Source organism: Camelina sativa, chromosome 2 (genome assembly GCF_000633955.1).
Source record: "Camelina sativa cultivar DH55 chromosome 2, Cs, whole genome shotgun sequence".
In the NCBI taxonomy this organism is placed as follows: Eukaryota; Viridiplantae; Streptophyta; class Magnoliopsida; order Brassicales; family Brassicaceae; genus Camelina; species Camelina sativa.
Window position 1 is genome coordinate 1,311,876 of NC_025686.1, and position 20,790 is coordinate 1,332,665.

Consider the following 20,790-nt stretch of genomic DNA (forward strand, 5'->3'; position numbering starts at 1 on the left):
ACACCGCCTCCAACAGTGCCTCCAGCACCAACTCCACCTCCAACAGCGCCACCAACTCCACCTCCAACAGCGCCACCAACACTACCTCTAGCACCACCAGAACCACCAGCTCCACCTCCAACAGCACCTCCTGTACCACCTCCAACAACACCACCGACACCGCCTCCAACAGCGCCTCTGGCACCACCTCCAACAACGCCACCGGCACCAACCCCACCTCCAACAGCGCCACCAACACTACCTCTAGCACCTCCTCCACCAGCACCACCTCCAACTATACCAGCACCAGCTCCACCTCCAACGGCGCCTCCGGCACCACCTCCAACACTACCTCTAGCACCACCAACACCACCTCCAACTACACCAGCACCAACTCCACCTCCAACAGCGCTNGGGTTTTACTATCACAAACGCGTGACACACAAGGTTTCACATTACAATCTGCATTTTTTAAACGGAAGATTTCACAATGAATATTTTAAAATTAATTTGTTATGCCTTTTCTTTTGGGATNCCTCCGGCACCACCTCCAACACTACCTCTAGCACCACCGGCACCACCTCCAACTACCCCACCACCAGCTCCACCTCCAACAGCACCTCCAACACCACCTCCAACAGCACCACTGNTGACACACAAGGTTTCACATTACAATCAAACTGCGTTTTTAAAACGGAAATTTTTAACAATGAATATTTTAAAATTAATTTGTTATTTATGAATTTTAATTCAAATATTGATTTGATTGCGATGTAATTGATTATCATCTCAAATTTTATTATATAGAGTTTGGTTTTCAAAATTTATGTGTTAAATTTTTTGACATGTGTAAGAAGAGATTCTAATAAAATTATATAACAAACTAAAAAACTTAGGTTAGTATATATATGATCGCTACATGTATCAAATCTATTAAGATTTCCACAAGTGTAAAAAATATATAAAGAAAAGTATACAATAAACTAAAAATTCTAATAATAAAAGGATTATTATTACTACTAGGACTCAGACCCCCGCGATGCCGCGGGAGAAATATTTTAGAATAAAGTAAATAAAATTTAAATTTTAAAATTATACATTATAAAATCATTTGAATATAATAGAATTGTTTGAATACATAAATATTAAACATAAACTGTTACTAAAAACACAACCATCAATATGAAAACTTATAACAAACAAAATTATGTAGAATAGATGCAACTTTGCAAAAAATATTGTTTAAAATATTATAAATAACTAAGATAATTTATGAAGAATTATGGTAAAGAACTACAAATAAAAAAATCATTATGACAAAGTGATCCTAACTGAGAATATTGAATTAAAGTTGTAATGAGTTAATGTAATTTTCTTTTAAATAATTATAATTAAAATATATTTAATAATGAGTGAAACTGTATCAACAAAAATTTAAAATTAAAATACACAACATTCAAAAAAAAAAAAAAAAATTTAAATATTAAAATAGTTTTTACCAAAAGTTACGATAAATAGATGCACCAGTAAATTCTATATTAAGTTTTATTAAATTTCTACGAAAAGTGGCAACTGTTGTTCACATTTATTCAGATTATTATTATTTTTTAAATATTAAACTATTTTTTTAACGAAAAGTTACGATAAATTGGCGCAACTGTAAATTCTATATTAAGTTGTATTAAATTTCTCTATTGCTATAAGCATATTAGATATTAATATTCAATTATTTAGATTTAACGTAAAATAGAAAATTTGTTTCAACGATTTGTTAATTACTAATGAAGAGACAAATATAAAGAGAGTTCAAAAGACATGACTATTTAAATAGACACACCTATTAGAACGAAAAATTGTGATGAAAAAATATAAATAAAATATAGCGAAAAGACACAACTCTACAATGAACAGATACAACCGTTCGAATATTTTTAAACAAAATGTTTACGAAAAGGTACTATGAAAAATCGCAACTGTTGTGTCTGCACTTGATTATATTTATACCTAATAATCCATATAAAGTGCTTTTAAATATAATACATCTTTATTACCATATTGAAAAGTCAAATTCAAAAACTCACTATATAATCCATCTAAATTTAGGAAAATAAAACTCCAAGAACATTTTTCATTAAATTTTTATGTTTAAAATTAACTTAAAATTGTAAATTAGATTCATCATTTCAAAAATCTTTTGTTAATCAAGAATTGGAGGAATTCATTTATTTTTAAGAAAATGAATGCTAGAGAATAATTTAGAAAGCTGTAAAAACCGTTGAGTTTGAAATTTTATATTATTTTGTGTCATGACAAAAAATGAAAACAGTTCAAACAGGCAAATATATATAGATTTGAAAAGATACGAATATTCGAATAAACAAAACTGTACAATGAACAGTTGCAACTTTACAAAAAAACCGTTACAATGAACAATCGCAACTTTTTGTAAAACATACAATTATTTTTTTTAGAGATTTTTTTTGGAAAATTATCCAAAAGGTACAATTGAAAAAACACAACTTTTGGTGACATTTATTCGGATTGCTATTATATATAAATTTTTGAAATATATATACAAACAGAAAAGAATATAGTAAGAAAATAATTGCAATTACTACTTTTCTGTAAACATATATTAGTAAACATATATTAGAAGGAAAATATTATACATACAAAAAACAACAAAGTGGTTAAAGTAGATCATTTTAGTATACAAAGTTTAATGTTTTGACAAATTGATTTTTAATAAAGGTTTACGTGTCAATGACTCGAAAAGATTTGACATATGTAAAACTAATTATTTGCAAACATATAACAAATAATTGGAAACCAAACGATATAAGAAAAATAAGAGAATCAAATTAAGTATATAAAGTAATTTGGTAGCGTTTTTAATATTTTCTTATAAATTTAGATGGATGACTTTATTTTCAAAATTTATATTACTAGATTTTAATAAATATAATTAACATAGGAAACCATTTACACGAAAGAAACAGTATTTCTTCATTAAGAAAATTTGAGTTAGATTTCTTCATATATATGTTGCAAATTTTATTGTTACTGTAGTTTTGTTGCAAATTTGAGACGAAACACAAATTGAGACATTGCGACTGATTTGGTTTCAAAATATAGATCTTTGGTGACATGACTATTTAAATAGACACACCTACTAAATTTCTTCATATATTTCCTTCATGCACTCTATAACCCGAGTAAAAGTGGGAAGAAAGAAAAGAAAATAGGATCATTAGCTTCAGTCTTTGAAATATACTTTGGTCAGTAATATTTGTCAAAATCATTTGCAGTGTAAATCAACAATGTTACTAAACTCTATTTTCATATATGTTCATGTAATCATCATATATTTATATAAATAAATAAATAAAAAACAAAAACACATTTGATCCTAATACTTAAGATAAGACAAGTCCACAAAAAGGGCATTTGCCTTCTCTTCCTTGAGTTCAACATAGTAGTTGTCCCTTTCGAAGCTTTTAGTCTTGGCAATGAGATGCAAATAAACTTGGTGATCGCTATTAGTTTCCATCCCGTCCAAAACCTTCCTCTCCTAAGTGAACCATGAAAAACAAATGATCGGATTGATTCTAAGTGAAAGATAAAACTAATATCACAAACAGGGAGAAGCAACAAGATAACAATGCTCTAATCAGTAATTTTGTTCTTTACATTCTTCTATAGGTCCAGAGACTCTATAGTACCATCATATCCAGAAACCAAATTTGACCCCTATCCGACAGGCTCTCAAACCATTACCAATTTCCTTCTAAAAAGCCACAAAGCAAATTGGAAGAAACGACTAATTGACATGAACCTTCATCCATCGAATTAAGATTCCGCATTTAATCCACGCCAGAAGTGATAAATTCACTGGTTCAGTGAGGCAAGGGCTGAAGCAGGAAAAGGAATGAAGAGACTAACCTCGACTGGTGGTGTATGAGGTCGAGGAGACTAACATCGTCATCACCATTGTTTCTCCCATAATGAAGAGATTATCGTATACCAATCGCTGCTTTATTTGCCGTCATCAGGATAGCGAGCATCGCATAGATCCTCCTTGATATCTGCTACTATTTATTTTTCTTTTTATGTATCTGTATGTGCGCACATGTTTTATAAACGCATATAGAAGGCAAACTATAACGAGAACAGTGAGTCTGAACAAAATGCTTCAAATGCGTAGTTTTACAGAACAATAATAACTTATCACTAGAGTCTAGACAGAGTCAAGCTGTAGGAATGAATCAAGTGCAGATCTTGCTAAGCAAACACTCTTGCTCTTCGTCTACTTGGATCCCTTGTTCCTCCAACCTCTTTCTCATATCCGGACAATCTTCCCCTGCAGAGAAATACGTCTTCATAAGAAGAGTGTAAGTTTCCGAATCGAGGGGACTCCATTTCCTCAAGGTTCTGCAGAACTCTTCTGCTCCATCAACGTCTTTGGCTTCCTCAAAGTGAAGAAAGAACAAACGGATCAGCTCTGAGCTCCAAGTCCAGTTCTTATCCTGATCCAAAACCGCCGCTTCAAAATGCTTCAGAGCCAAATCTGCCTGATCGTTCTTCAACAGGTGCATCATCAAAAGCTGCCTAGCCTTAGAGAACTGACCTTTATATTTTTTCATGGCGCCATTGAACACACCCTCAGCATCTTCGTACATGTTCTGCTTTAAGTAACTGCTAATTGCAACATTTGCCATGCGCATATCGTAAGTCCAGCAAGTTGATTCCCATTCCGTAAAGATTCTCTTGACTCCATCAACGTCATTGAGTTTACTCAATGCTTGGAGAATTATAAGATAGCTTGTATTGTTGACATTAGGGTGTCTTTTCTTTAACAAATCCCAAACTCGATAAACCTCTTTCGCATTCGAAACTCCAGCATACAAACTAATGAGGAAATGAAATGAATCACGCAAGTGAGGATTCATCTTACTCTCCAGAGACTTCAGCGCCTCTTCAGCTTTATCATAGAGACCAACTTTAACATAGATAGCTGCAAGATTAGCAAACGTATCCCACGAGGAAGAAGTCTCTTCACCTTCAGCTTTCATTTCTTCAAGAACCTTCTCTACTCCATCCAAATCCTTTAAACTCCCACAGCTTTGTATCCACATAGAGTAAGTGATATCACAAGGTGTAATATTCCTCTGTTTCATCGCAACAACCACTTCAGGTACCTTCTCTGGTTGATCTAACCGCAAATACATGGCCATCAAGTTATTAAACGGCAAAGAATTACTCACATGATTGAGATCAACCATATTCTCAAAATGAGCCTTTGCCTTCTCTTCCTCCCGTTCAACACAGTAACAGTTCAATAAGGATCCATAAGTCGACTGATTCTTGGAAGAATCGTCTAAACTGTTAAAATAGTTTTCAGCCGCCTCTAAGCCTTTAGTCTTTGCGATAAGATCCAAACGAATTGCATGATCGCTACCAGAAAACGCAATTTCTTTTGTTTCCATCCACTCAAATATCTAACAGATAAAAAACGATATAATCAGAGTCCTTTTCTAATTGGGATGTTCAAATCAATTTTACAAAGAGAGGAAAACAAACAAACCTCGAGGGCGCGTTGAGGTTGACGAAACTTGCGAAGATCTTTTGCGTAGCGAATAAGGTCATGTTTTTTGACAGGTACACCTTCCATGACGAATTGATTTAGGGTTTCATCTATTTTTCCTCCTCTCGTGCCGAGACTTGAGAGTTTCCTGTATATCGAAGGATGCTTTTTCGCCTTCGTCGGAACAGAAGCAGAAGCAGAAGCAGAGCCGCTAATCTCCGCCGGAATAGCGGCGAGCGTTGCACAGAACCTTCTCGCGAGGCGTGAAACGGAATTCATCATCGGATTTTGAATTTTCTCAGTGAATTGAAAAAAAAAAATCTCACTCTCAGTACAAGTCCAAGATTTTGCTAGGGTTTTAATTTTTAAAGGCTTTTAGTAAAATAGAAACAGAGACTACGTGTTGTTTTCGTACAACAAAAACGGCGTGTAGTTTGTTCTTGTTATTTTTGTCATTCCTGAGAGAGCCAAAAAAAAAACTTCTAAGGTCAAAAATGGCTATCCTTCTTCTTCCTCCTCCGACGAGGACTATCCTATTCTTCTCCAACTCATCTTCTACACAGTTAATTCTACGAAGTCCCAAATTCACGCGGCGTGTTCGTTGTCGTATCTCTGATTCCTCTGAGGTGATTCCAATTTTGAAATTTTCAACCCACTTGGACCAATTTTGTAACACAGACGCACATATATAGATGTGTGATTTTCAATTCTGATGATACTCAGGTTAAATCAGATGAAGGAGCTTCGAAATTGGAGTATAAGCCAGGACCTTTCGACGATTTCTTCATGCAATCGTTTCGGAACAAATTGGTCCAGGTGAGTTGTAAATTGGATTTGTTTGGTTTCTTCATGAGTTTGAGTGTTTTGACATTAGTCTAATGGTCTTTGTTCATGTTCAAGTATGTGTAATAATAGGAAGTCGGGTCGGATTCAGAGAAACCCGGGTACGTTGGACTTATTGAGTTGGTGAAGCTTCTCTTGTTGAAAGGTCGAACTAGGTCGGAGACTAGTGATGCTGCGGTATACTTCTCATTTCATAAATCATTTTTTATAGACACTTTAGGCTAAAGTTTCTTGTGTAAAGCTTTGATCAAATGCTTAATTTTTAAAAAACAGGTGCGAATACTGAAATCGTTGTTTCCTCCACTTATTTTAGAGCTTTACAAGCTTCTCATTGCTCCTGTTGCACAAGGGAAGTTAGCTGCTTTGATGGTTGGTGAGTTCTGTTGATTCTTCAATCCTCTTTGTCAATTCAAATTTATCAAAATATATGGGTAACAAACAACTACATTTTGAATCATAGATAGTTTAGGCAGGCACAAAGAAGCTTTAGTATAGGAGGCCTTTGACTTATTTGAATCCAGCGAGCTAATCGGTTTTTCTTATTTCTTCTGTTTGTTTCCCATATGTCAAGCGAGAGTTACTGTACTTACCTGTCAATGGCTAATGGGACCGTCTAAAGTAAATGTCATCGATCTTCCTAATGGAGAGTCTTGGGATAGCGGGGTAATGATCATACTGAACCTTGCATCTGTTTTCATATGACTTCGTTTTGTCAGTTATTTTTCTATCTTTTTGATAATCGAGAGGAGTTGGGATCCAAGTAGGTTTTCGTCGAGAAATGTCAGTATCTAGAAGAAAGCAAGTGTGTAGGAGTATGCATTAACACATGCAAACTACCAACTCAGGTATTCTTCTGTAATTCAACTAAACCAATCAACAAATTTATATAACTGTGTTGAGTTGGTGTCTGTTTTAAACAAGACATTAATTTGAAGACTTTTAGTCTCGGTAGAATGATAAGCTTACAAGCTTTTAAGGTAATGTTCTTTGATTGATCCCTGAAATTGTGGAATTTTGAATATTTTTCAGACATTCTTTAAAGACTACATGGGAGTTCCTTTGGTGATGGAACCAAACTTCAAAGATTATAGTTGCCAGGTACATCTTGCTTGCCCTTCTCTAACAATTGACATATCAACTCTTAAATTGTGAGTAATTTTATCTGCCACTGGAAAAGAATCCAGGATTTGGTTAAATATACAAGATCATGGATTTACTGTCAATTGGTTTTAATCAAAATTAACATGTTGAGTTCTTCGAATGATCCTATTTTTATTAGCATTTCTTTGTGCAGTTATTAACCCCATTTTTGAATTCTCACTGAGTTTTTCTTTTGTCTTTCCATGTTTGAATCATAACAGTTTAAATTTGGAGTAGCTCCACCGGAGGATGATGGCAATGTTAATGAACCATGTTTTGAGACATGCTCAATCGCCCGCAGCCGGAAATTAAAATCCGGGGAGTGTCCTATGGCGTAAATCTTCGTCTTTTTTATGTCCATACACTGACATTTTATATTATGCAGCTTGTGTATATTATCAATCAACGTTCTAGATTCGATTCTAGAGATTACGGAAGAAAACATAAATTTCTTTATTTAATCCAACAATCTAACAGCATTCAATTTGCTTCCACAGTAAATGAAATTTAACAACCAGTTTTCTATAGTTATGACAAGGTAAAATCATCTTTATCCTACGCAAAACTATTTATAACTGTTTTGAGGTATTATTCGGAACCTCCGTAATATTTTTACTATAGTACGCCACATTCAATTGATAGCAGTTTAGCCTGACGTCCCAAATAAACCAACCTCAAGTTCGTTTAATAATGGAAAATAAGGTGTCGCAATGGCTCCTAGAAGTTAGTTAGATTGTATTAGATGATCTTCTATGGATTTGCCAAGATCACGATGGATTATAAATCTTTAAAGTAACATCAGTGACGAAGTATCTCATCACTCCATTGAGAATTGAAGTCATCCAACATAGATGTGTATATTCAGTAACTCTAAAAAAAAAAGTAACAGAGAAGTCCTGTCATTCTGTGAGTGTGCACAAAAAAAATAATTGACAGTGACAGTCACACCGTCACGTTTTTCTATTTTATTTTTCTGGCTACCGTTAATGTTCGTTTCCCGTTAGTGGCGTATATTAGTAGTATGCGTGGACATATACGCTCAATCAAGTACGCCGCACGCTTCTCTTCTTTTTGTCGAGCATTCAAAAACCGAAACGATCTAGAAAAAGAAAAAGAAAATATTAAAAAAAATAAACATATTGGAATAAAGAATTAAAGTTTTGTTTTTATTAATAAAGAAAAAAATTAAAAAGAAAAGAGAGAGAGAAGGAGGAGGAGCTTCTTCTTCTTTTTCTTCTACAGTACTAAAAGCGGAGTGAAGCCGAAGAAATCTCCGCCAACGGAAAAGTTTTCCTGGGAGCTGAAATCGATGGTGGCGATGGCAGATTCTCAATCTAGGGTTTCTGGAGCTCCGTTTATTTGTGTAAATATATCCACCGTTGAAAACCCCCTGAAGAGGTTTTTTTTCCGGGTTTAAGGTCTTTTACGTTTCGTTTCTTCTTCCGTTGTGAGTTTCTGTTCTCGCGGCGAGTTTTTATTTATAGATCTGAGGGTTTTCAAGCCAACGGAAAGTGTCGGTGATGGAGATTTTCTCACTCGCGAGCTCTTCTGGTAATTTCACTTTATCTTCTTATACTCTCTCTCTCTCTCTCTCTCTTCCAAGTGTAGTAGTGATCTCGAAGTTTTTAGAGAATTATGAAATCGAAGGGGAAAAAAAAGTTAGTCTATGGACCTATTTGTTAGGTCAGTCTGATTTTGGTTAGTGAAAAAATGGAAATCAAATCGCGATATGGAATTTGGAAATGTAGTTTGGGGTTTTGAAACTGATTATGTTTATAGTTTCTAAATATGGTACACGATCTTTAGCTCTGGACCCATTATGCTAGATTATCCAGGCTAAAAAAGGCAAAGTAGGTTTGATTTTGGACCATGCCCTTGCATCTTTTTCATGAATATATAGGTTTGTAGTGGGGATTCATTGTGTTGCTTAAAGACAGTTCTTGTTTTACTCCCAAGTAGTTGAATTTTTTTACCCATCACATGGACTAGCTTTAGGAGATTTCTTGTTTTACCTATCTGTTACTGTTTCTAATGATATGTCTATCTCAGGTTCGCAAAGAGATATCCTAATAATGGCGTTGAAATCGGTGGTTTTTGGATATTGTGTGGTTTCTCTCGTCAGTGTTCAGTTCGCTGCTGCTCTTTATGAAGGACTGACGGTTTCACCAACTTTATCTCCTTCAACTTCACAAGCTACCCCTGATCTTCCCCTACCAACTGACTATCCGCGGTTTCACAGAAAGTATTTCGCACCACAACAAGCAGAAGCACCTCAGTATCCTCCCCCCTATAGTCGTTTGGTCGCCTCTGTTCACCCCCCTACTAGCTCGCATTTCTCCAAACCGTCCGTGAAAAAGAATGCTCAGTCTCCCGGAGCCGGCTTGGTGGATATTTCCCCGGGACAATCTAGTAATAATGCACTTCCTGATGCCTTAACTCAGCCACCTTTGTCCCCCTCCATTTCAAGTATGACGTTATCCAGTCTCGTAATTAAATAAACATTATATACGTTCTTTACTCTTTATCCATTTTAAATTGTCATTTGAATAACATACTAGTTTAAAATTCATTGTGTGTATTTTGTTTATCTTCCAGATTGTTGCAAACCAGATATGGTACTTAAACGAAGAAGTATTGGTTGCCATTGTGTGTATCCTATAAAGCTGGACATCCTTCTCTTGAATGTTTCTGAAACTCCTAGTTGGAACATGTTCATGAACGAATTTGCTACCCAGCTTGGTCTCCTACCTCACCAAATCGAGCTGATCAACTTTTATGTGCTAAGCTTATCAAGGATGAACATATCAATGGATATCACCCCTCATTCTGGAATTAGTTTTTCAGCAAGTGAGGCATCAGCAATAAACGCTTCGCTTATCAGCCACAAAATTCAGTTTAGCCCTACTTTGGTGGGAGATTACAAACTTCTAAACCTTACTTGGTTTGAGGCCCCTGCACTTTCTCAAGGTAAACTACTTTTCTCCAATTGTATCAGGGCAAGAATACAATCGGCACATCAGTTCTGCACATTTGAGTTTACATCTGTGGTCACACTCAAGTATATCATAGCCGAAAGAAAGTAGACTGATAGAGTTTACTTTGTTAACAGTACTACAGTAGCATCTCCCAGTTCGATGCTTTTGCGAGTATCTAACCGTGTTTCCTTACATTTTCATTAATATAAGCCTGAATATGTTTGCAGCACCGTCAGTGGCTTCTTCACCTCATAAAGCACCATCACAAGGATCCTCAGCGTCTACGTCAGTAAGATCTCCAGGGAAAAAGAGGCATCCGAATCTTATACTTATCTTTGCCATAGCCTCTGGTATGCTTATACTTGCTATAATCTCTGTGCTTGTTATTTGCTCCTGCGCACTCCGAGAAGAGAAAGCTCCTGATCCTCACAAAGAAGCTGGTATGTACCTCTTCTCATAACAAGGATTAAACCTTTTATGTTAGGGCGATCTCAGTTCGAAATACATGAGTCATATCAGAAGATACACAGCATGTGAACTGCACATTGGAAAGTTAGCATAGATGTGGGGGAAAATATCAATTTTTCTGTTGGGTCTAAAGTTGTGTCGTTATTTCTCAACTCCAAATCTCTCATTTGGCCTTATGTAAAGGCCAATAGACCGTAGAAAATCAAACAAAAGAATCAGGAAGGATAGGGATACATAGATGATGAATGATTCATATCGATGTTACCAGTGTGATTTATGTTACTTTCCTAAATCCTGCCAATTTGATTCTTGTTTTTAGTAAAAACTAAATTGCATCTTCCTTCTTTCAGTAAAACCAAGGAACATGGACGCTGGTTCAGTAGGGGGATCTCTTCCTCACCCAGCAAGTACGCGGTTTCTGTCATATGAAGAACTCAAGGAAGCCACTAGCAACTTTGAATCTGCTAGCATTCTAGGGGAAGGTGGGTTTGGCAAGGTTTACAGAGGCATCTTAGCCGATGGTACTGCTGTAGCAATTAAGAAGCTAACATGTGGAGGGCCACAAGGCGATAAAGAATTTCAGGTGGAGATTGATATGTTAAGCCGTCTTCATCATCGTAATTTGGTGAAACTTGTGGGTTACTATAGCAGTCGAGATTCTTCTCAGCACCTACTTTGTTATGAGCTTGTTCCAAATGGCAGCCTCGAGGCTTGGCTCCATGGTAATATTATACTCTTCGCTTCCCTTGCTACTTACTTTAAGATCTGACATTACCAAAAGAAGTTATTGTATACTACTATACTCACTGTTGCAGAAATTTATCTACAAGAGTGGTTTATTTAAGTTGATTCTTATGTTTCAGGGCCTCTCGGGCTGAACTGTCCTCTTGATTGGGACACCAGAATGAAGATTGCACTTGATGCTGCAAGAGGACTTGCTTACCTGCATGAAGACTCACAACCATCGGTTATACACAGAGATTTCAAAGCCTCTAATATACTCCTTGAGAACAACTTCAACGCCAAAGTCGCAGATTTTGGCCTAGCGAAACAAGCTCCTGAAGGCAAGGGTAATCACTTGTCTACCCGTGTTATGGGCACATTTGGGTGAGTTGCTCATCCCTCTCGAAATTATTCATGTACACCATTAAGTTCTGCCTATTAAATCTAAAATCTGTTTTCAGGTACGTAGCGCCTGAATATGCAATGACGGGACACCTACTCGTCAAGAGTGATGTTTATAGTTACGGTGTGGTTCTTCTTGAGTTGTTAACTGGTAGAAAACCTGTGGATATGTCTCAACCTTCAGGCCAAGAAAACCTCGTCACTTGGGTAAAAACTCCTCCAAATCCTGTCCAGGTTTTTGTATTATCATTGTCCAAGTCTTGAGTGTAAAAATGTGATTGTGGATGCAGACAAGGCCAATTCTAAGGGACAAAGACCGATTAGAAGAACTAGTCGATTCAAGACTGGAAGGAAAATACCCAAAAGAAGATTTCATAAGAGTCTGCACAATCGCAGCGGCTTGTGTTGCACCTGAAGCTAGCCAGAGACCAACGATGGGTGAAGTGGTTCAGTCACTTAAAATGGTTCAACGGGTTGTTGAATATCAGGACCCGGTTTTAAACACTTCAAATAAAGCTCGCCCTAACCGGAGACAATCATCAGCTACGTTCGAGTCAGAAGTAACGTCTTCAATGTTCTCTTCTGGTCCTTATTCTGGTCTAAGCGCTTTTGATCATGAAAATATTACACGAACAACTGTTTTCTCAGAAGATCTTCACGAAGGCCGATGATAGAACCTATGGTCTTCTTTTTTTTCTTTTTTTCTTTTTTTTTTTCTTTTTTTGTCTCCCACTTAAGGTGAGAAAATTTCGAGCAGAGAAGCTTTTGAGTTTGGGACATGATCATATAGCTCTTTGGATTTCGGGTTCTCCTTTCTTGGAGGATGAAATTTTGTAAATATATGTTTCTTATTTGGTTAATTAATTAAATGTTTACCACAAATCATCAGATATGAATATCATTGTCAATAATAATATATATAAAAAAACTAATCTAAATTATAATCTCGAATGGGTGCAATGACACAATGTAAAACTTGGAGCTGGTTGGTGTATCATTTAGTTCGTTACTCTTAGATAAATCTTATGGGTGAATTCAATCTAATATTCTTTTTTTTAATTGTCATATGAAATATATATACTTTCTCTGTTTCACAAAGAGTGTCATTCTGGATTTTGTTTTGTCATTCTGGAATTTGTTTTTTGTTTTACAAAGACTATCATTTTATATTTCTAATGTAACTTTTTACATGGATTTTTCTAATTTATCCTCAACCCAAAACTCTTTTTATTAAATTTAAATGATAAATTACTCCTTAAATAAGAGCATATATGTATAATTCTAGTTTTTCTTTATTTGTGTGATATGTGTCAAAATGACATTATTTGTGAAACAGAGAGATTATTAACAAAAAGGAACGAAGGTGGAATACAAGGTAGGATACGCCGGCAGGACTTTAACCTCCATAAACTAAGCCGACGAGACTTTACCCCTCCAGAAAACACCCTGGCGAGGCTTAAAGCTCTCAGAAACTAAGCCCCAAACTTGGGGAGGCAGATAAGGAAATAAACAGATATAAACAAGATAGTAGATTTTACACAAAGAAACCAATCTTCTTTTTGCCCGAACAAACCAATATCGCAAGAAGTAGAAGGCTAAGGACACCGGAGCTGGCCACTACCTTGAAAGACTACAAACATCTTGCCTCACTTGGTGATTTAGAGTGAGAAAACTTGGGAAATCTTGAGCGGCGTGATGGTAGAACCTCAACCAAGCATTCAAAGACCGTCGGAAACGCCATGGTCGGAAATGTCAACTAAGTGACTTGAACCAGTAAGAAGAACCCAAACCTAGGCGGATCTCACCCTAGATCTGTTTGGTTGAAGCTGTGTGAGGAAACCCAAAACAATAGGTCGCCGAAACCGAATCACCACCACACCGACTGTGAGGGATTCTCGAAGATTTGAGAGGATTTGTTTAGTTAAAAATATAGAAATCCTAATAATCTCATAGTTTTAGGTAGGATGTGAAATTTTTTTTTTCCATAAATCATATCAACTTCCCTAAAATCATTAAAATCACTTAGGGGTGTATGATAATTTTGAAGGATTTTATGGGGATTAGGAAATTTAGAATTTTAATGATTTTAGGGAAGTTGATATGATTTATAGTAAAATTCTTTCAAATACCACCTAAAACCATGAGATTTAGATTTATGTATTTTTAATTAAATAAATCCTCTCAGATCTTCTAGAATCCATAAAAAATTATTAGGGTGTATTCAATCTAATATTCCAAATGATTTGAGTTTTCATGAGATTTTAAATGATTTTAATGATTTAAAAAGATTTATTGTAAAATTCTTCCAAATCCCATCTAAAACCATGAGATTTGGATTTCAATATTTTTAACCAAACAAATCTTTTATAATACCTAAGTTATTAAAAATCCAAATCAACAAATTATTTTGAATAACAGTAGATTTTAAAGTAATTTTTTAAATTATGAAATTTTGTATATATATGTTTCTTATTTGGTTAATTAATTAAGTGTTTACCACAATCATCAGATATGAATATCTTTTTCAACAAAAAAAAAAATATCTAAATTATGATCTCGAATGTAAAACTTTGAGCTGGTTGATGTATCATTAGTTCGTTATATATAAATCATATGTAGAGAAGGTATTATTAGACCAGAAGATCTATTATATATATATTTTTTATTTTATGCATAAAATTAGAAACGTTTACTTTTTTTGGTGTCAGAGAAAAACGCTCAGAAACGCTCGTTTTGTGGGATTAAGCACGCGGAATGACATAGAAGGATCCAAAGGGCTGCAACTTTCTCGTGCAAACCCCTCAGTATCTCACCTCCCTTTTCGCGGATGATACTAGGCTAGATGATACCCATTAAGATACAAACATTATCACAAATATAAATTAATTGTCTCCCTTAAGCAAAGTTTCTAAAATCCATCAGTCAAGATATAACTATTTTTTTTTGGTTTTAAAAAGGAAATATAATAATTAATATGCCACACGTATAAGCACTATTCATACACACGCGTGTGGCTTCCCCTTGTATTGTAATTGTAACCCCCCTTCCCAGTTCCACACTCCGTTCGTTCGTCCTTCTTAAGAGAGAGGGAGAGAAAGAGAGAGAGAGGGATAGAGTAGCGGAAAGCTCGAGGACGCATCAATGGTGAAGGAAGATAGCGACTCCTCCGAACGAATCGTAGTCAGATTTACCTTTTGAATCTCCTTTTTTTTTCCCATACTTACTTTGTTTGGAATTATATCTGATTTAGCTCGTATTCGCATGATCACTCACTCGCGTTTTTTTTTCCCATCTGATTGATTGTTCGTGTATATACCCGCTTGATTTTGTCAAATTAAGATCGGCTTCTCTCACTTTTGTTTACTGTTTGAGTTGATGATGGACCTAATTAGTGTTTGTGTCTTTTCCCTTGTTGATTTCTAAATAGAAGTCACATGTAGATGATGATGACGATGATGGTGATGATGGTGTTAGTATCGAGGGTTTGGAGAACAGATTGGGTGAGCTTAAAAGGAAAATTCAAGGAGAGAGAGCTAGGTCTATTAAAGTAAGTGATCTTTCTATATACATGATGTTCTTTCTGATTTTTGCCCAATTTATGAATTCATTTATTGGTTTTGATTATTTTTCATGGAAATGTAGGAGAAGTTTGAGGCTAATAGAAAGAAAGTGGATGTCAATGTCATTCCTCTATCGTCCGCTGCGTTGAACCGGGTTACCTCATCAGGGGAGAATGAAAATAGCAATTTGTTTGCTTCGAGGATGGAGACTCCACTCTGCAAGTTGAATGGTTTTTCTCATGGGGTGGGAGATAGAGACTATGTTCCTACTAAGGATATTATCTCTGCAAGTGTTAAGCTTCCGATTGCTGAGAGGATACCCCCATACACTACCTGGATTTTTTTGGACAGGCATGCACTTTTCTTTTCCATTCTCGTCTATAGCTATCATCACATTGTTTTGAGTACAATTGTGGTTGTTTGTTTTTCTGAGTATAGAAGTTTCACAATGATCTCCTCATTGGATTGACAATTTCATTTTCAGCTGAAAATATTCAGTTTCCGTATTATGTGAATTTCTTTTTCTTGTCTGAAAAATATAAGATAATAATGCAGAAATCAAAGAATGGCTGAAGATCAGTCTGTGGTTGGTCGACGACAAATCTACTATGAGCACCATGGTGGTGAGACACTAATATGCAGCGATAGTGAGGAAGAACCAGAACCTGAGGAGGAAAAACGCGAATATTCCGAGGGTGAAGACTCCGTTATATGGTTAGTTTTGCAGAGATTCACTACTGTCACATTCTTTACTGGGGGCAAATTGTGATACTAGTATACTTATCTTAATATTTGAGGAATGAAGTACCTGGGTGGAATTTATTAATCAATAAAAAGCATTTGTTGATGCTAAAGAAAGATGAAATCTGTCGTAGTTATATGAAATTTCATTCTTTTTAGCAGTAAGTTTGAAATTGATCTCACTATATATAAATTTCTTAATTCCTTGAGTTCAATTGGCAGGTCGATTGGGCAGGAGTATGGCATGGGTGAGAAAGTGCAGGATGCTCTTTGCCAGTTCCTTAGCGTAGATGCTTCAGACATTCTGGTGTAGTTTTAGTCATCTTGTTCTTGTTGTTTATCTGATGTTGTTTTTCTGGTCTTTTTATTCTTCTTCACTAATGGTGTTTGGCTTTCCTGTCTGCTGCAGGAAAGATACAATGAGCTCAAGCTGAAGAATGTGGAGAATGTTGAGGGCTTTTCCAATTCCGGATTCAAGCTGGGAATATCTCTAGAAAAGGGCCTTGGTGCTGCTCTAGATTCTTTTGATAATCTTTTCTGCCGCCGTTGCTTGGTACTTGGAATTTTTCTTTTGTGACAGAGAGATCATGCGTTACGAATTTGTTGTTAATCATGTTTATCCTTCTTTTGTTATTCTAACAGGTGTTTGACTGTCGTCTGCATGGATGTTCACAGCCTCTGATTACTGCTGTAAGCGTCAATCAGTCTTTACTCTTTACTTTGATTAGATTTGCTAATTTTTCAACATAACAGAGGACTATGGTTGACAGAGTGAAAAACAGCCTTATTGGTCTGATTATGAAGGTGATAGGATCCCCTGCAGCAAAAATTGTTACATCCAGGTCTATCTCTCTATGTCTCTTTAAACACTCACAGAGAGGAGTATATTTGTAGTTAAGGAAAAACAGTTTTCATTTTAGTGTGTTTTCTTAATAAACTATATTTGAGCAGTGAGATCAGAATTGATGTCATTAGTATTCTGCTCTAGGTTTGAGGTTTAGCATGTAAATGTTTGCTAGAGGAGTAATCTTTCATCATAGTTGTACGAGTGCATAGTCTTATTTATGTATGAGTTTCTTTTTGTTCAGGAGTTTGGATAATCATCATTTTTATGTTAATGGTTTTATCTGCAGGCGGTCAGAGAAGTACCAGGAGCAAGCAGTAATTTTGCATCTAGAACAGAAGAGAAAGCTTCAGAAAAGGAAGGCAGCAAGGCTGTCTCTTCTGATGACCTTCATGATGCTACTGGTGGTGTCAATATGCAAGTTGAAAAGACAGATGTTGATTCCATGAATTTAGATTCATCCTCCGGTGTAGACCATGGCCATGGAATTAGGGGAAAGCGCGAGCTCCCGAATCTCGAAGACTCCAATGATCTGTCTAGTTCATCTAACAAGAAACAGAAGATCGCAGCCTCGGATACAAATATATCATATGTCAATCCTATCCCTAGCTTAGATCAGGCATTAGATAGCACAAAGGGTGATCAAGGTGGAACACTTGATACCAATAAAGTAGATAGAGACTCAGGAACTGATGCAAAAGTAACTGAGCGTATTCCAGACAATTTGGTCCATGATGGTGGTTCCTCGGTTTGTCAGCCAGACCATGTTAGTGGAAATGGAGCAATAATCATTGGAGAAAAGTCTGAGACAAGTCAACCATCTACGGAATGGAAGCCTATTGAGAAGGATCTTTACTTGAAGGGAGTTGAAATCTTTGGGAGAAACAGGTAAACTGGATCTTAATAAAATATTATCTTCACACATTGAACATGTATTTACATCTAGTATGTTTGTTCATGCTGTTTCAGCTGTCTTATTGCAAGAAACCTGCTTTCTGGCTTGAAGACATGCCTAGATGTGTCCAGTTACATGCGAGAAAACGAAGTTTCATGTTTTCGAAGATCTGGCACCCCAAATTTGCTGTTGGATGATGGTAGGACTGACCCAGGGAATGATGTAAGCTCTTGATCTTCCTAGGTTCCTTTTTTCGTTTCAGTTTTTCTGTAGTCTCTATCACTTTGGGCATTGGTGTATAGAAAGTTAGTTTGCTAGACTGATAGGGTTAGAGATCTAATCCAGCAGAATAATTTTTGATCTGGAACAGCCAATCATTTTACTTAATTTCCCTGAAACTGCATTGGGCAAGAGAAAAGGATAGTTGCCTATTAGTTGGCTTAAACAAGTGTTTATCTTATTTGATATTTTTTTTCGATATTCTCATGCCATGTCTGTCTGACTTTACTTGACAGGATGATGAGGTGCCTCCAAGGACAAGATTGTTCCGTAGAAAAGGCAAAACCCGAAAGCTGAAATACTCTACAAAGTCTGCTGGTCATCCATCTGTCTGGAAAAGAATAGCCGGTGGCAAAAACCAGTCCTGTAAACAATACACGCCGTGTGGATGTGTGTCAATGTGTGGAAAGGATTGCCCTTGTCTAACTAATGAAACTTGCTGCGAGAAATATTGCGGGTATGCAAACAAATACAAGTCAAATGTAGAGGATCTTCTTAATTCTTATACTAATCCCTTGATTTCAATTCAGGTGCTCCAAAAGCTGCAAAAATCGTTTCCGAGGATGTCATTGTGCAAAGAGTCAATGCAGAAGCAGGCAGTGTCCCTGCTTTGCTGCTGGCAGAGAATGCGATCCAGATGTTTGCAGAAACTGCTGGGTTAGGTAATCAGTTTAAATCCAGATCTCTTGATGTGAAAAATAAATTGAATCTACTATTTGATGAGTAATTTAAGAAGACTTGCTTATTTACTCAGTTGTGGAGATGGTACTCTCGGTGAAGCACCAAGACGCGGAGAAGGGCAATGCGGAAACATGAGACTTCTCCTGAGGCAACAACAGAGGGTATAACGTCGTCATTAAATCATGCATATACAAAAAAATAAAAATAAATGTATTCATTGTTAATAAATCTAGTTTCTTGTGTACTATATTTACCAGATCCTATTGGGAAAGTCTGATGTTGCTGGATGGGGTGCTTTTCTAAAGGTAAATCATGTTAATCTCTTTCTCAGTAACTATTGTTTCATACCTCCTCTCTTTACCTATAAATAATCTAATCCTCATCTGATCATCAGAACTCGGTCAGCAAAAATGAATATCTCGGAGAATACACTGGCGAATTGATATCACACCGTGAGGCAGATAAGCGTGGGAAAATATATGACCGGGCAAATTCGTCCTTCCTCTTTGACTTGAATGATCAGGTGACTAAATCTATTACCTCCTATCTGATATATTCCTCTTGGACTTAGTATCTATAAGTTTGTTTTCTATATCTACAGTATGTCCTCGATGCTCAGCGCAAAGGAGACAAGCTGAAATTTGCCAATCACTCAGCAAAACCCAATTGCTACGCTAAGGTACCAAAAGCTCCTCGCTCATATCAGTTTTGGTATCAAAAACCACATGATCTTTTAGTAATTGTACCTTCTCTTTTGCTTATTCAGAAATTCCAGTTATAATGTTTACTAGGAGTAGGTAAAGACTAGTATCAATAATAAAGAGCTCTAAAAAATTAGAGGCGAGAGTAGCATTCTATACAAAGCTAAGTACGAATACTAAAGAAAACAAATCTAGCTTTGTAAATTATGATCAAACGACAGTTGTGTCTACAATCTTCGTAAATATATCATTCTTGATGTGGAAAGAGTTTTATTATGTATACAAGAAAAACTTAAGGGTCTTTGTTTGTGTTGTAGGTAATGTTTGTGGCAGGAGATCACAGGGTGGGAATTTTTGCAAACGAACGGATAGAAGCAAGTGAGGAGCTTTTCTATGACTACAGATATGGACCAGACCAAGCACCAGCTTGGGCTCGCAAACCTGAAGGATCAAAGAAAGATGATTCAGCCATTACTCATCGAAGAGCCAGAAAGCACCAGTCTCATTGATGAATGCTGACTATGTAAAATAAGAGCCTCGTTTAAACTAAAAAGTATAGATCATGAGAGATGATATTGAAGCTGGAACTTGTGCTTATATTTTAATTAGTGTTGAGATTTTTAATTTATCTTGATATAGGGGATAAAACAATTTATGTATGTATTATTATTTGGGTCAATAATTAAAATTTTATTTGGTGGACAGGCCAATCAAAAACAATAGTGTTGTCTTTGGTTAATCAGATTCCAGTAATGATAGTTATTTTTTTAGTTACTAATCACTGAACCGGAGATGTTTGAGTTGGAGTTTTTTTGCTTCTACGCTCGGAGATGGAAGCTCTAATCTGGACTATGTCGGGCGGGATAGATTGTCAAAACTTCTAAACAGATCACTCTGAATTCAAGTTTCCTAACGAATGATTGGTTGTCTCTAATCTTTTAACCGGACTGTGGATCTACAGACCGGCTTCAAAGC

The 20,790-nt window shown here is 36.2% G+C and overlaps 5 protein-coding genes across 7 annotated transcripts in view; 3 read left to right on the plus strand and 2 right to left on the minus strand.

The window, feature by feature from the left end:
- The window catches only part of LOC104747056 (uncharacterized PE-PGRS family protein PE_PGRS54-like), a 14,091-nt gene extending 10,267 nt beyond the window's left edge, over positions 1–3,824 (minus strand). Inside the window, exons 1-3 of the mRNA XM_019229549.1 lie at positions 3,757–3,824; positions 516–625; positions 332–391 (exon numbers count right to left, since the gene is read on the minus strand). Coding sequence (XP_019085094.1) covers positions 332–391; positions 516–625; positions 3,757–3,824 — 238 coding nt within the window. The remainder of the gene's footprint in view (positions 1–331; positions 392–515; positions 626–3,756) is intronic.
- Positions 4,112–5,889, minus strand: LOC104713554 (pentatricopeptide repeat-containing protein At4g01990, mitochondrial-like). The gene is made up of 2 exons (XM_010430709.2): positions 5,564–5,889; positions 4,112–5,477 (listed from the first exon to the last, which is right to left on the minus strand). The coding sequence occupies exons 1-2, from the start codon at positions 5,843–5,845 to the stop codon at positions 4,245–4,247; spliced, it is 1,515 nt and encodes a 504-aa protein (XP_010429011.1). The 5' UTR covers positions 5,846–5,889; the 3' UTR covers positions 4,112–4,244.
- LOC104713564 (beta-carotene isomerase D27, chloroplastic-like) lies at positions 6,043–8,033 on the plus strand. Its single transcript, XM_010430720.2, has 8 exons — positions 6,043–6,189; positions 6,287–6,379; positions 6,479–6,583; positions 6,680–6,779; positions 6,978–7,069; positions 7,171–7,251; positions 7,436–7,504; positions 7,768–8,033. The coding sequence occupies exons 1-8, from the start codon at positions 6,058–6,060 to the stop codon at positions 7,882–7,884; spliced, it is 789 nt and encodes a 262-aa protein (XP_010429022.1). The 5' UTR covers positions 6,043–6,057; the 3' UTR covers positions 7,885–8,033.
- On the plus strand, positions 9,067–12,996 carry LOC104713574 (proline-rich receptor-like protein kinase PERK15). Its single transcript, XM_010430732.2, has 8 exons — positions 9,067–9,097; positions 9,596–10,012; positions 10,142–10,513; positions 10,749–10,961; positions 11,340–11,711; positions 11,853–12,096; positions 12,174–12,321; positions 12,405–12,996. The coding sequence occupies exons 1-8, from the start codon at positions 9,067–9,069 to the stop codon at positions 12,783–12,785; spliced, it is 2,178 nt and encodes a 725-aa protein (XP_010429034.1). The 3' UTR covers positions 12,786–12,996.
- LOC104713584 (histone-lysine N-methyltransferase EZA1-like) lies at positions 15,151–20,474 on the plus strand. 3 transcript variants are annotated; one of them, XM_010430742.2, is made up of 17 exons: positions 15,151–15,294; positions 15,542–15,661; positions 15,757–16,025; positions 16,230–16,388; positions 16,638–16,722; positions 16,825–16,968; positions 17,058–17,105; positions 17,186–17,257; positions 17,549–18,147; positions 18,229–18,376; positions 18,670–18,890; positions 18,964–19,095; positions 19,188–19,275; positions 19,372–19,419; positions 19,509–19,637; positions 19,716–19,793; positions 20,133–20,474. In XM_010430742.2, the coding sequence occupies exons 1-17, from the start codon at positions 15,256–15,258 to the stop codon at positions 20,322–20,324; spliced, it is 2,571 nt and encodes an 856-aa protein (XP_010429044.1). In that variant the 5' UTR covers positions 15,151–15,255; the 3' UTR covers positions 20,325–20,474. The 3 variants fall into 3 exon arrangements, with proteins under 3 accessions (XP_010429044.1, XP_010429054.1, XP_010429047.1); XM_010430752.2 differs by having other exon boundaries at positions 15,545–15,661; XM_010430745.2 differs by having other exon boundaries at positions 15,151–15,291.